At 41.5% G+C, this 13,601-nt stretch overlaps 1 protein-coding gene and 1 pseudogene across 1 annotated transcript in view; both read right to left on the bottom strand.

The window, feature by feature from the left end:
• Nucleotides 1-489: 489 nt before the first annotated feature.
• On the bottom strand, nt 490-4,137 carry LOC109969965 (P2Y purinoceptor 1-like; annotated as a pseudogene).
• A 6,204-nt stretch (nt 4,138-10,341) lies between these two features.
• The window catches only part of emd (emerin), an 8,634-nt gene continuing 5,374 nt past the window's right edge, over nt 10,342-13,601 (bottom strand). The window contains exons 4-7 of the mRNA XM_020617194.1: nt 12,771-12,805; nt 12,644-12,669; nt 11,246-11,305; nt 10,342-11,159 (exon numbers count right to left, since the gene is read on the bottom strand). Coding sequence (XP_020472850.1) covers nt 10,967-11,159; nt 11,246-11,305; nt 12,644-12,669; nt 12,771-12,805 — 314 coding nt within the window. The 3' untranslated portion in view covers nt 10,342-10,966. The remainder of the gene's footprint in view (nt 11,160-11,245; nt 11,306-12,643; nt 12,670-12,770; nt 12,806-13,601) is intronic.

Genomic DNA, 13,601 nt, shown 5'->3' on the forward strand with positions numbered 1-13,601 from the left:
TCAGGCAGTGCCAGGCCGGCCTAGGAGCTGCTGCTGCGGGAGGACTGTGAGGGGAGCGCGCCCCCTTCGGGTCAGGCAGTGCCCTTCCACCATCAGGGATATATCCCTGACTTGTACTGGACTCACTGGGAGCAGTGGTCTCGAACCCCCACTGATAACAGAAATACAGCCAAAGATATAATAGCCTGTTGAAACACATACGTAGGTTTGGCTGAACAGCTAAAATTTGTCTGAAGGCAGGGTTTTATATATGAAAAAGTAATTTTGTTAAAGTTTCTGGTTTTAAAATGAACTTTTCTTTCAAACAAAAGCCAATATATTTTAGAATTAGTGCAAAATCACAAAGACCTATGCAGGAAATTCTCATAGAAGTAAAGAAAGTCACTTTCAGCTTTTCCCGTTTAGGGGTTGCCACAGCGAATCGTCACACTGATGACTCGCATGTTGATATTTGGCACGTGTTTTGTGCCGGGTGCCCTTCCTGACGCAATCATGATACGAACCCGGGCTGCAGCGGTGAGAGCACTGCGCCTTAACCACTAGCCTACCAGGGACGGCTAGGAAATTCTCTTAGAAGTAATTAGGGGAATTAGGGACAATGCATAGCATGTCTTTCTGCAAACAAAATATTGTGAATGTATTGAAAATGTAGTAAGAACTGAATTATAGTAGTATTAACATGTTTAAAGGCCAAATACCCTTTAGTATGATGTAAAATAAATACATTAAAATACAGTTAATTACAAATACAGTAATGAAATTGTATATTTCATATTTCAAATTTGCATTGCAGACTCAGTCAAATGTTGAAGATACTCTATGTAGTAAATAATCAATATTTATTATTCAGTAACGCATATTTTAAGCAAGCCTGAAGTAGTTATAAGAACCCACGTGAAGTTGCTTGCACATGGCCTTCTTTTACACATGAGCTGCCACATCTTTCTGCACAGGTACATGTCCCATATTCAGTACAGGCCAGAGCATTTTATTTATCAAAACAGGACAAATCCATATTTTAAGGGCTCGGTGGCAGCTCTGATTTAGTGTCACAGGCATGCTGCAGGAGTTTGTCGGGGTCTACGGCTAAACAACCGGTGAACCTGCTGGAGCAGCTTTCTGAATTGAGCAGGAATATCTTCAGTTCCATGGAGGTAAACCAAAGGGTTGAGAGCACTGTACCAGGGAGACTTAACTGGTGGTGATGGACAACCACATGACAGCTTGATGAGCCTGTTGGAGTAGTCCTCGAAGCTGAGTAAGAATGTCTTCATTTCCATGGAGGTAAACCAAAGGGTTGAGAGCACTGTTCAGACACACAAGGCCACGACTGATTCGATGAGCAATGTAGACACAATTAGACCATTTATGATATATTTTCTGTTTGGACAAAACTCTGGACCAGAGGTTGAGGTTCTTTAAAGGGGATATAACACACAGTGAAAAGAAGAGTCGTGATAAACAACAACTTCAAGCATCTCTGTTTCAGTACTTTGTCGGTGGTATTTTTCCTGCAGAGAATGACAATCACGTGTCCATAGCATCCCATGTGATGAGTAATGGGTTACAAAACCCATTGAGTGTCCATCCAAGGCTGTATTTCAGGTAATCCTCAACATAGTTGTTATGGGTGGTATCGTAACATTTCCCAGGCTTGTTTCTGTATGTTTTGGTGTAAAACATGTCTGGAAGACTCTGAACACTCACCAGCAGCCAGACTGTGATGGAGATAGACACAGAGTGCTTAAGAGTTATTCTTCCCATCACTCTCGTTGGATGGACTATAGCCACGTACCTGTACACACTTATACAAGTAAGGAATCCAATGCTACCATACAAATTCAGGTTGAAGCAGAATCTTGTTATCTTGCAGAAAGTATCTCCAAAGGTCCATGTATTCTCCTTAAAGTAGTATACCATCAGGAATGGGAGTGTGAGCAGGTACAAAACATCAGCAAGGCCGAGGTTGAGAACAAACACGTTGATGATATCTAGTTTGTTCCAGTTCTGCAGCAAGGACATCAATCCCCATCCATTAGCAACCAGACCAATGATGAACACTAAGATGAAAACAGGAGGCAGAAATCTGCCTGTAAAGTCAAAGCTGATGGGAGAAAAAGATGTGGTATTCATTGTCTTCTAGACAGCAGCAAACACTTCAAACCAAGCACGCAATGCTCCCTAGAATGGTTGAGGTAGCTGAGGCAATTTGTCTTTAAAGATCACCTCCTGGGAACACCCATTATTTTTAGAATCTCACTTTGTGGTATTAAACAGAAAATGTACATGTGATTCCTCTACAAGATTAGATGCAGTGAGAAAATCCGTATATATCTTAGAATGTGTGCAGTCTTATTCGCTACACATACTGCGTCCTGTTGAGATATGGAAACAAAGTGTGTGCGTTTATCTGTCGCAGTCAGACTTTTAGTTTAAACTTCAGACACTATTGTGCAGAACTGTTTTTACACTGAATGGGGCAGGTCTAGGTTGAATTTTAAATTTTAGTCTTACGAACATGTTAGGTACAAGCCAAAACACAAGTCTGCCAGGTTTCTGCTGATTATGCTCATTACAACAACCATGGGGGTCTTGAGAATTTCCTTTCAGTAGGTTTGTTACAGTTTTTGCTTTACATTGCTGAGACCACAACCCTTTTAACACCATATGATGGAAAAAGATAACTAAAGGTCCAGGAGCAGGCAGGGATGGATCTAAAAAATGTTGGACAGGATGGCCAGGCTGGCGCACAGACTTGGAGGGGTGGCACATTAGAAATACATGTAAAAGGTAAATTAAAGCCATACTTCTATGAAATAATAAACCATCAAGTATTGAGTTTGCAACAAAAATAATATCAGTTGTTTGTTCCAGCATCATTATGAGGTCCACATTTATGGTTTTGGGTCACATGTGTTTGTCCACCATATACATGTATAGTTAGGGCAAAAGAGCAGGACCTTCACAACACAATACAATACAGTTCGATTTATCCCTTTAAATTGAACTCATTAGCTTGGGGTTATACATAAAATGCGATATTCTGCACCTGCTTCCTGTTGGAGGCTTATTTTGTAAGAGACCTGCTGGTTTTCACTGTTTCACCAGCTCCAGCTTTACCTCACATAATCAGTGGCTCAGTGAAGCCACCTGTTATCTGGCTATATAACCTTCCTCCTCCAGTTTTCTTTTTACCAAATTGTTAAATGTTGTTGCAGGAGGTGCTGCCTGGCAATCTCTTGCTCTTGTCACCCCAAGATCTATTACAAGAGCTGTACTCGGTTGCCTGTTACCTAGCCTGTACTTGTCTGTTATTCTCTGCCTGCCTAGCACTTGTTGTTTGCCCTGCAGTGCTGTCCAGCCATCTCCTGTTCCTGTTCTGTGTCCTGACCTGTTCCCTGCCTGCTGCTGCCTTTTACCAGACATGAATCCTGCCTGTTCTGACTCTCCAACTGCTTTGCCCTTGTTGGTGCTGTAAGTTGCCGGTCTTGTCTAGTTGTGACTTTTGAGCCTGTTGCATGCTTTTGGATCTGGATGCCCTCTGCCCATGTTTCTGCATCTCTTTGTTTCTTAGTTGTCTGTCCTAGCAGGCTGAAGAGGACTGTTTTTCTTCTGGAATGTTGGTGCTTAAGCATACTTTGCTATTGTTTGCTTTTGAGACTGAGGAGTGTCTTTACCTGATTCCAGCAGCCACATATGTCCTTTTGTTGTGTTTCTCCGTTATTAATTGTCTGGCCTATGTAAAACCTACCTACCTACCTACAGCGAAGATCCTCTTGGAACAGTACCTGCATGGGAGACTGCTGGAAACACCAGCAACGCCAGTGAGAACAGTGTCTGTCAACATCCAGTGGTCCAGAGGCAGCATCAAGCCCTCACCTGAATAGCACAGCTGCCTTCACCACTCCCAGTGGCCCTGTCCCTTTCTGAACCCCTTTAAATCTCAAACTTTTACTCCAACTTTGTGTCCTGCATTTGGGTCCTTCCTTGTTTGAAACTGACAAATACCAATACTGACATTGTAATGTTGTAATGTTTTATGCTCAAGATGTATGCATATAGGCTCATGGTAAATGGCCTTTTACTTGTATAGCACCTTTCTATGCTTTTATATCACACTCAAAGCGCTTTCACTCTATTTGGCCATTCACCCATTCGCACTCCCAAATGCTCACACATTCACACACCGGTGTCATCACCAGGATTAACTGGGGGGTTCAGTGTTTTGCTCAAGGACACTTCAACACATTGACTGGACAAGCCAGGAATCGAACTGATAATCCTCCGGTTAGAAAATGACCCGCTTTACCTCCTGAGCCACAGCCGCCCTTATGTATTTTTGTTTTCCCCTGACGACATAGTGTGTGTATTCAGAGATTCTTGTGCAGTTTGTAACAACCTTGCCATCACAGACAGCACTGCTTGGCAGGTAGAATACATCATTAACCAGCACGGCATTAACAAATCTTAAGTCAAAGGAAGTGTCTTTACATTATGACCACTGTGTAGGTTTGAAAGCATTCTGCTCTTTGGTTAACATATTTTAAAAGAACATGTTTGTGTAGCTCTGGCAGTAGCACAGTCACACCACTCTTTAAAGCTTTCACACTTGGAGATATAAATAAAGGTATGCTCAGGTAAGCTGTGTTTTCTCGCAATGTGATTTTGAAAAGTCTTTGATTCAGAGACACCTACTGTAATAATAAATGAACAAACAGAACAACTTTCAGATGACACTATGAATGTAAGGTTGTTAAGACTCTTTATCCTCAGTGCTGGGCGCACCCTTAGAGATAGGGTGAGGAGCTCAGTCACCCGAGAGGAGCTCAGAGTAGAACCGCTGCTCCTCCACATCGAGAGGAGCCAGCTGAGGTGGCTCGGGCATCTGTTTCGGATGCCTCCTGGGCGCCTTCCTAGGGAGGTGTTCCAGGCATGTCCCACCGGGAGGAGGCCCCGGGGAAGACCCAGGACACGCTGGAGGGACTATGCCTCTCGGCTGGCCTGGGAACGCCTCGGCGTTCCCCCGGAGGAGCTGGAGGAAGTGTCTGGAGAGATGGAAGTCTGGGCATCTTTGCTTAGACTGCTGCCCCCGCGACCCAGTTCCGGATAAGCGGAGGAAAATGGATGGATGGGATGGATGGATGGAACACAACTCAGCAGCCATGGGCAACAAAATCAGTTCAAGTTACAGACACAAAAATCAACAATTTCATTTCATTTGTAGTGAAAAACTAAACGAGCACATCTGATGAGTATGTGTAGAATAACATTGAATTCATCCTTTCTAACTGCTGTCAAGCATGTAAAGCAGGTCTTCAGAGGGAGCTACATTCTGGAGCAGACTCCTTGTTCACAACATACTGGCTCTGATGACTCCCAGTTTCAGTCAGATGGAAGCCTGTCATCCCCATTCTCCTCTGTCAGCCCTCTGAAACGCCCGTTTTCATTCAGCATCCCGCAAAATTTGATTGCTCTTTGAAGTTTAATACAGCTTTTCACCCTGCCCCATTTGAACCAATTATCTGTGGAATATGGTGCCCACCACTGTCTACTGGAAAACACACTGAGGGTGAAAATGCACACAAAGCAAGTGTTCCTCCTTCATTTTACTTGAAGAGGCAGGATCTAAAAATAGAGAATTTTCTTGCATCCTTCAGACAGTGTGCATGTCGATGGGATTATCACATTTTGATGCAGATTCCAGGAGTGGGAGGAGAGTGTCTGTGTGCTCTCATTTCTCTGTGTATGTTGTGATGTCTCTGTATCTACACAGGTGTGACCAGGATTTTATGTTGCTTTTATTTGGCAGGGTCACATGAAGTCACATGATGAAGTGGTCGAGATGGATCCTCAGAAATACTATAAACAAGAAGCATTTTGATATAAAACTATACAAATATACATATATTAGGATGTACGGTGACAGGCGATGTACTAGGGATGGGCAATGATTTGCAAATATTCATATAGTCATTACATTTAAAAAAATGTAATACTTCATGCGACTATGGTTGTGTCTTCACAAAGAGCCACTGTTTCCCCTTGCTTTTACCGGCACCTGGAAATAACGTGATAACCAGGTCAGTGTATCATTTTACTACAACGCCAAATACCAACAGCAGAAACGTGCAGAGACTACAGCCATCAAAAAGTTCTGTGTGGAACTTCTTTGAGAAAATAAACAAAAATGAGGTGCAGTTCAAACTCTCCCAGTTTAGGTTAGCATGTCATAAATCATCAACTGTGCACAGCCATGTGAAGGTGAGGCCTCCAGCAGAAAGTGGGGCTCAGGCTGCAGATCAACAGTCAGTGGCTTTGTCACCTGAACAAGGAAGTTTGATGATCGACATGCAGAGCAAACAACGGCCCTCACCACAAAGATGGTAGCAAAGGACACGCTACTAGCTAAGTCGAGGGGGAGGGTTTTCAAAGTTTGATGGCATTTGTTCAGCCGGAGTATACGGTACTGTCAAGAGAAATGGCACGATGGGATAAACTGTATGATGATAATGCATGTGAGCTGTGCAGTTGTTTGACAAGTGATGAAAAGGTGTCTCTGACCTTGACCACGGATGCATGGACACTAGTTCCCAGAAAATTTCAAATAGTATTTTAGTTTGAATTGCCCATCTCTAATATGTACAATAAATAATATAATGTATGAGAACGTTTTTAGTTCACTGTGTCTTCAAAGGTGTCCTGTTTGTATTTTTTCCACTGCTTGTGAAGAAAAAAGGTCAAAACAAACATGTAAACCATTTGGTTTGAATCACAAACTGCACAGTGAGAGAACAAAACCACAAGCATCAAGCTCTCACTATGTAACAGTTACACTTTGGATTCTCAGTCCTCAGGAGACAGCAACACACATTTAACATCAAGCCCGTCTCTGGTCATTTTCATTCATTCTAGATAATCTATGATCAAATGAAAAGATTCTCGCCATCACCAACAGTGACTACACACCCACACACAGTGTATCAGCCTGGACGACTCTTCTCTCCCAGCTGCGGCTGGTGGTACGGACATATATCAGAGACTTACCACGCATTTTGGTCGAGTTGTCAAGCCTGTTTGTCGCCTGATTGAGTCAATGGTTCAGGTGGAGTCCCTTCTGGGGGGTGAACCTACTGCCGCGTCTGTTATTCATGTGTGATGTTGAGTTGGCATTTTGTACATGGATTGTAAATGTGTGCCGGCTGAAACATGGAAGTGTTCGATTAAAGTGTTCTGACGTGAGCGTGTTGAAGCAAATAGAAGCATGAACAAAGATTAACAGTGACAATGATTGTTTGTGTGTGTGTGTGTAAACGTACTCGCTCTTGATGAAATGAAAGTTGTTGATGGTCTCGATGACATCCTTGAAGAGGATCTTGGAGGTCAGGGTGTAGCCATGGTGGACAATGGGTTCACCGTCCTGTCCGTCCCAGCAGTCCACTGTGGACAGGAGAAAAGAAGAAGGGGAAACAGTTATTTAATCGAATGGATTCTGTAGACAGTAAGTAGCAATGCTGCGTTTTAACCTGGTTCCAGTGCAAAGCAATCAGTGACCACATGCTGTGCTATTACATCCGCTTTATTTACTGTCTCTGTCTGAAACTGTCTCACATCTGTCTTTATGCCACAGAAACGTGTAATTTTCATCACAACAGCTTTAAAAATTTGTGGCAACAACAAAAGCAAACCAAGTTTGACAGCTGTGGATATCCTTCACTAAAACTAATGCTAAGTTAGTACCTTTTAGGTCAACACTGTTGTTCAAAACTATTGAAAACACACCAGTCATCAATCTGTTTAACTTTTTTTTAAATTTAAGTTTAGCCACACAACATATTACCAGTTTTGTTTGGGCTGATACATTTTCCATCTAATATCTTTTTAAGATCAATTCTTTACTAAAAAGATTTGTCTAAAAGTCTTAGTATTTGTCAAGATTAATTTACATGTATTTTTTCATCAGTAGTGTTTGAATTTTTTGATCCCAATGCAATCTTTTTCCTCTAATCTTACATTAAATGTCCCTTCTGAGTCTCCTGTACAAAGTTCCATTTCCTTATTTCACACCCTTTCCGTTTCCCTTGCTAATTTTTATGCGTTTATCTTTGTCTTTGCTGTTGTGTGCCAGCAGTGAAGTATGACCTGAACGACATGAGGAGAAACAGCATGCTGAACACAATGAACAATGCAGCAACAGCCTTGGTGTTCTTCATAGTCCTCATCAACATCTTCATCATAGCGCTCAGCTTTGAGAGACATGTTGTCAGGTAGGCCATTACAGAACATGCACCAGTACACAACAGGCTCTTATACTCTTGTGACCCTGTTCTTCTTTTTATTCCCAGCTCGTACGGTATGTGATGGCAGTCCCAGAGCCAGAGTTCTCCCATCAACACACTGACCCTGGTGGCATTTAAACCAGTCTACAGATCAAAATAAGTAATCTACTGTTTCACTTGATATCTCAGAACCTTGAACTCTAAAGTGACTGCTGCCTTTTTTAACTTTTTTTTATGAGCTCTCTACCTATCAAGTAGCCTAAAACCTCATCCTTCACAGAGTATCAGAGCTGTTAAATTCAGCTGGACCAAACCAGAACCACCACAGACTTCAGTCTGAATACATTCGCACTGCCTTATTTTCTTCTGAAACAGATACCAAGACTCTACTGCAGTATACTGACCCCTGGCCTTTGCAGTGCTGAGATCATCTGTAAATAAATGTACATATTATATCACCAAACCACTTAAAGTGCCCATGGCATGCTCATTTTCAGCCATTTAATGTTTATTCTTGGCTACCTCTAGATTAGCTTGGCACCCCTCATAATCCAGAAAGTTTGTAATTGTTTCAGAATTAGAGAGCCAGAAAGCCTCTTCCTTAAAACGAGAGGATAGTTCGTAAACAACGCACAATCCCTGTTGCTGGTGTTGTGTAGCAAGTGGACAGCACAAGGAACTGCAATGGCAGTAATTAATTTAAATTTCTCCTCCATAGACAGGTAAACAACAGTATATGAACCGATGAAAAGCGATGTGTAATGCTCTAAACAACGCGGGTAATTGAGAAACCCCATATTTTAACTGGCACAATGCAGACATAGTAACTTCTCCAGCCTTACAACTCTAACGTTACAGAAACAAGGCATTAACAGACATGTAATGTGTTTTTGAAAACTTACCATTAAGTCCCACTGAGTAGTGGGAACATTACTTCATTTCAAGTAGCTCCAAGGCTGGTAAATCCAACCTGTGGTCACTGCATCTTCCCCCACTTGACCACATACAGTCCTATGAACTGAATGACATGACATGAACTCCAAGAAGTAGTGTAGCATCAACAATAACAGCATGGACTGTTAATCTGCTCATTAACAAGCAACACATCACATGCAGCAGACACACTGACCTCAAGCAGTCAAAACAAACAAGTACTGTGCTCTGGGGGAATCCAGCCTTGATGAGCCAATCAGTCACTGCAGCAGGGGTTTCACTGGCCAGCTGCTTGTTGATTAGACCCGGTCAGGTAAAACAGCGAGTCCCTGTACAGGAACATTCCCGGACGTGCAGTAACCTCAGGCCCTGTATTTTTCTCCACATCCTCTGGCCACAATGGAGCAGGAGGTAAAATATATCCACAAAACTGGGCGCAGATGAAAATTCCACTTCTACAATGGCACTGATGGATGTCTTTTTTTTTTTTAAGCATAAGCTTTATTGAAAATACAGAGAACAAGCAAGGCAATATAACACTTTACCATTATGGTGGGGGCACCAGTGGATGTCAGGCAAGCTCACCTGAACCGGCAATGGCCTGGATTTAATGCCCATTCAAGGAAATCCTTAAACCATCATGCAATATGTTATTTTGTTAGAAAAAGGTCTCGCTAGCGAGTTTGCCAAACTTGTATAAACTGAGTTAGGCATAGAAATACTAGAACATGTGTACACCTCATTTTTTGAGCTTTAGGTTACATCTAAGATAATTCACCGTTGTAACATTATAGATGTCAAAAAACAAGGAAAAGCATGCCACGGGACCTTTAAAGCTTACGCTTATGTTAATATCGTTGCATTTTTTTAGGAATTCACTCATCTCCAGTGTCATGATTTACAGCAAATCTAAACACTGCTGCAGTCTCTGAGTAGCTGGAACCTGATATCATTTATTTATTAAACATATACAAAGTCTTTGGTTTGAGATTAGAAATATGAATACCTCAGTTCACAAGACTGCTGTGCTACAAGAAATCATCATGTACTGTATATCTCACAAATAACGTCAGAGAAAAGCTGCGTAACAGAAATCAGTCACATAAAACTGCATGACTGGAAAGCAAAGAAATACAAGGGATAGTGTTATTCTTTATTTTCTTATTGTCAACAAATCCCAAGACCAAATCCACGACCAGATTAACCATGTGCTTGTCTGTCTTACCTTCTGACTGTGGCTCTGCCCAAAGCCCATTAGTTCCTACCGAAGACAGAAATCCTTCATGGCTCAGTATAACAGCCGGGTATACTGGTTTCAGCTTCAATTACTTGAACAAGAGGAAATAGTGCATTTGTTGGGGGACTATTTTCAGTGGCGGAATAATCCACATTTGGTGCTGTACCTAGTGTCAGTGTAATAAATTAGTGTGTGTGTTTGTGGTAATGAAGCAACATGTCACCCAGTGCAACAATGTCACTCAATTATGTGTGTGTGAGCTCTATGGCACAGAAGAATAAGATAAACTGTGTGTCTGGTCATGATCATTTCACGGGATTTGATGACTACGAAATATAAAATATCTGCAGCCTTTAAAAGGTCATGGAATGTAATATTCTTACTATTTCTAGGGTTCACAGTGGGGGACACACACCGTGTACTGGAATGAGGAAAAAAAACCCAGTCATCTCCACTAAGACATTGATGGAGAAAAAGGGCAAATGGAAAACAAATTCTGGTGCTGTTACAACAGATCAGATCATTGAACCACAGAAGAGCTTGCTTCACTGTTCATCATGCAGCAGTAGGCGTAGTAGATGACAGCTGCTACCACTGCTAACAGCAGCAGCAGCCGAATCACCTTCCACATGCTGCCTCCAGACTTCCTGACCGGCTCCCTGGATCGCACTGCGCTGTGATTGGCCATTCTGCTAGTCATCTGGACTGGGGGCCTGAAGCACAGAAAGCAACAGGTGATTTAGACCTGGTGATGGGCCCATGTGCCCCACACACAACTAGTTTATACTATGAAACTCACTCTGTATCTTGGTCCAGCTCCTCGTCTTCATCTGGCTCAATGAACCCTCTACGCTTCACCCTTGAAGGGAGGAACACTGCATGTAAATTTCAATCTAGCACTGTTCTCAAAAGTATTTACACATATTAACCAGCACTACTGTCAAGTAATAACGGGACTAATTTGCAGTATATTCCCAGAGTTGGAATGTTAAGGTGTAATGTTACGGTGGCATTTTACTTTAGTATTTTCATTTTATGCTATTGTACACTTCTTGTCCACTACATTTCAGAAGGAAATTTTGTTCAGCCATTTGACACGTGCATAGTTACTGGTTATTTAGCAGAAGGTAAAAAAAAAAAAATTAATTGCTAGGTCAATGACTCTTGTGTGAAATACAAAAATCAAAGTTGACATTTTTGATTCTATGCTAGCAGTGTGATTCTAGGAGATGTCAGTTCACTGGTCCACCACCTCACAGACATGAGGCCACTGACCTTCGATCACTGAAATTAGTTCATCCTTGAGCTTCAGTGGATGTATGGGCAAAATTAGAAGAGATTCCCTCAAGGTATTTCTGAGATATAGTGTTCACAAGAATGGGCTGAAAGGATGGATGTAATGCCTCCGGCTACAGCTAATAGGGGTGCAAAGGTCAATCTAGTGAGTATCAGGGGCTGCTTTAGTCGGAACTGGACTGTAGCTGCTGTGAGCCTTTAAAATTTAGGAAAAATTAGAAGAAGGGAGCAGCAGAAAAGTCATGTGAAAAATAAACGGGTTGTATTGCTGCTGCACTTTCATCTTGTTTTTCCTCTCACTTGCTGTCTATTTCTGTTTTAGTCTCTCTCCCTCTGTGTGTGGCTGATAAAACAGTGCTTTCCCCAGACAATACATCTCAGTCACAGCTTTCTCTGCTGCAGTGATCTATCAGATATTGTAAATATTTGTATAAACTTCCACTGCTTCCTCCTTTTTTTTTTTTTTACACCTAAAAAAGTACATTGATCAAACATAATATTTAGTTTCAATCTACAATCTATTTTTTAATTAATTGGTTTAAATTTAGAACAGGTCAAAGTATTCCTCTATTTTTGCTGACGACACTTCTGTACTTTTACTTTACTTCTACATGCAGGACTTTTACTTGTAATGCAACACGCAACACACTGCTGCCTGCCAAGCTGCGGTCCATTAAGTGTTTACACTGTGGCAGTACTACTTTTATGTAAGTAAACTGTAAGTAAATTGTATTTTTCCATAAATATACAGTAACCACAGCGGTTGTTTTCTGCATCTGCACTGCACTGAAGAGTTCTGGTGGCCCAACACTGTACTGGCACACCATGTTGGTTTGTCCTTTCATTTGCCACCCGTTTGTAGTTTATATGTCTTGTGTTTTTTCTGTGTGTGTGTACTCACATGTCCGCCCGACTGTCATGCCGAACCTATGAAAGTGAAAGCAGGATAATTTGTGAGATTAGTGACAGTCACGGTGCAGATAAGCTTGGCACAAACGCAGAGCAATAAGCAGAAAATCAGGACTCACCGGATTGCGGTATGTGATGTAGGTAACTTCCTCCTCTGTTAAAAAAAAAAAAAAAAGAAAGAAAAAAGAAAAATGCACATATATATAAAATACAAATATAGTCAAGATTACAAATGTGTAAAAACAATTTTCTCTGCGAGGTTCTTTAAAGTGTATTTACAGACTGTAAATACACGTGCACAGATCGCCTGACACGGATCATGTTATACTCACGCGCAAATTTTGAGAGGATTTTTTTCACTCTAAGATCTACAAATATATGGTGTGTTTAATGACAGGTGGAAAACTCTGACTTTTGGCTTTTCAGGGTTTTTTTTCCCAGAGATAAAATTGCTTGTCACCTCTTCATCGGACTTTAATTAAATAGTATTTTAATGTGAAATATTCCAGTGTCACGTGGCTTCATCTCCATTTTATTCAGAACATGCCTGTATCGTAGCCCATTGTGAATATCATTTTACCATCGGTATTTTAGCCTATGTGATGCCAATCCACAATTATAGCCTTGGTCCTCTGTTCACCTTAGTGTAGCCTATGTGGTAACAGCGCTGCTAGCTTAGTAACCTACTAGCTGCCAGCATTACCTTTTAATTTATCTAGCAGGTTACTAAGCTTGCTGTGCTGTTACCACATATCCTAAGATGAACAGAGGACCCAACTTGTGGGCTGGAATTATCTATGATTTGATTGTATTCTTTCAAACATGTAACGACAGTCAATATGTCAACACACATAATTCCACACATATCCACAAATACATTATCAATTTGCTTATACCTAGTACATGCTTGAACGGAGTAGGAAGAAGTTAGACTTATCTAGTCCTACCCC

The sequence above is a fragment of the Monopterus albus genome, unplaced genomic scaffold (genome assembly GCF_001952655.1).
Source record: "Monopterus albus unplaced genomic scaffold, M_albus_1.0 scaffold187.1, whole genome shotgun sequence".
Classification (NCBI taxonomy): Eukaryota; Metazoa; Chordata; class Actinopteri; order Synbranchiformes; family Synbranchidae; genus Monopterus; species Monopterus albus.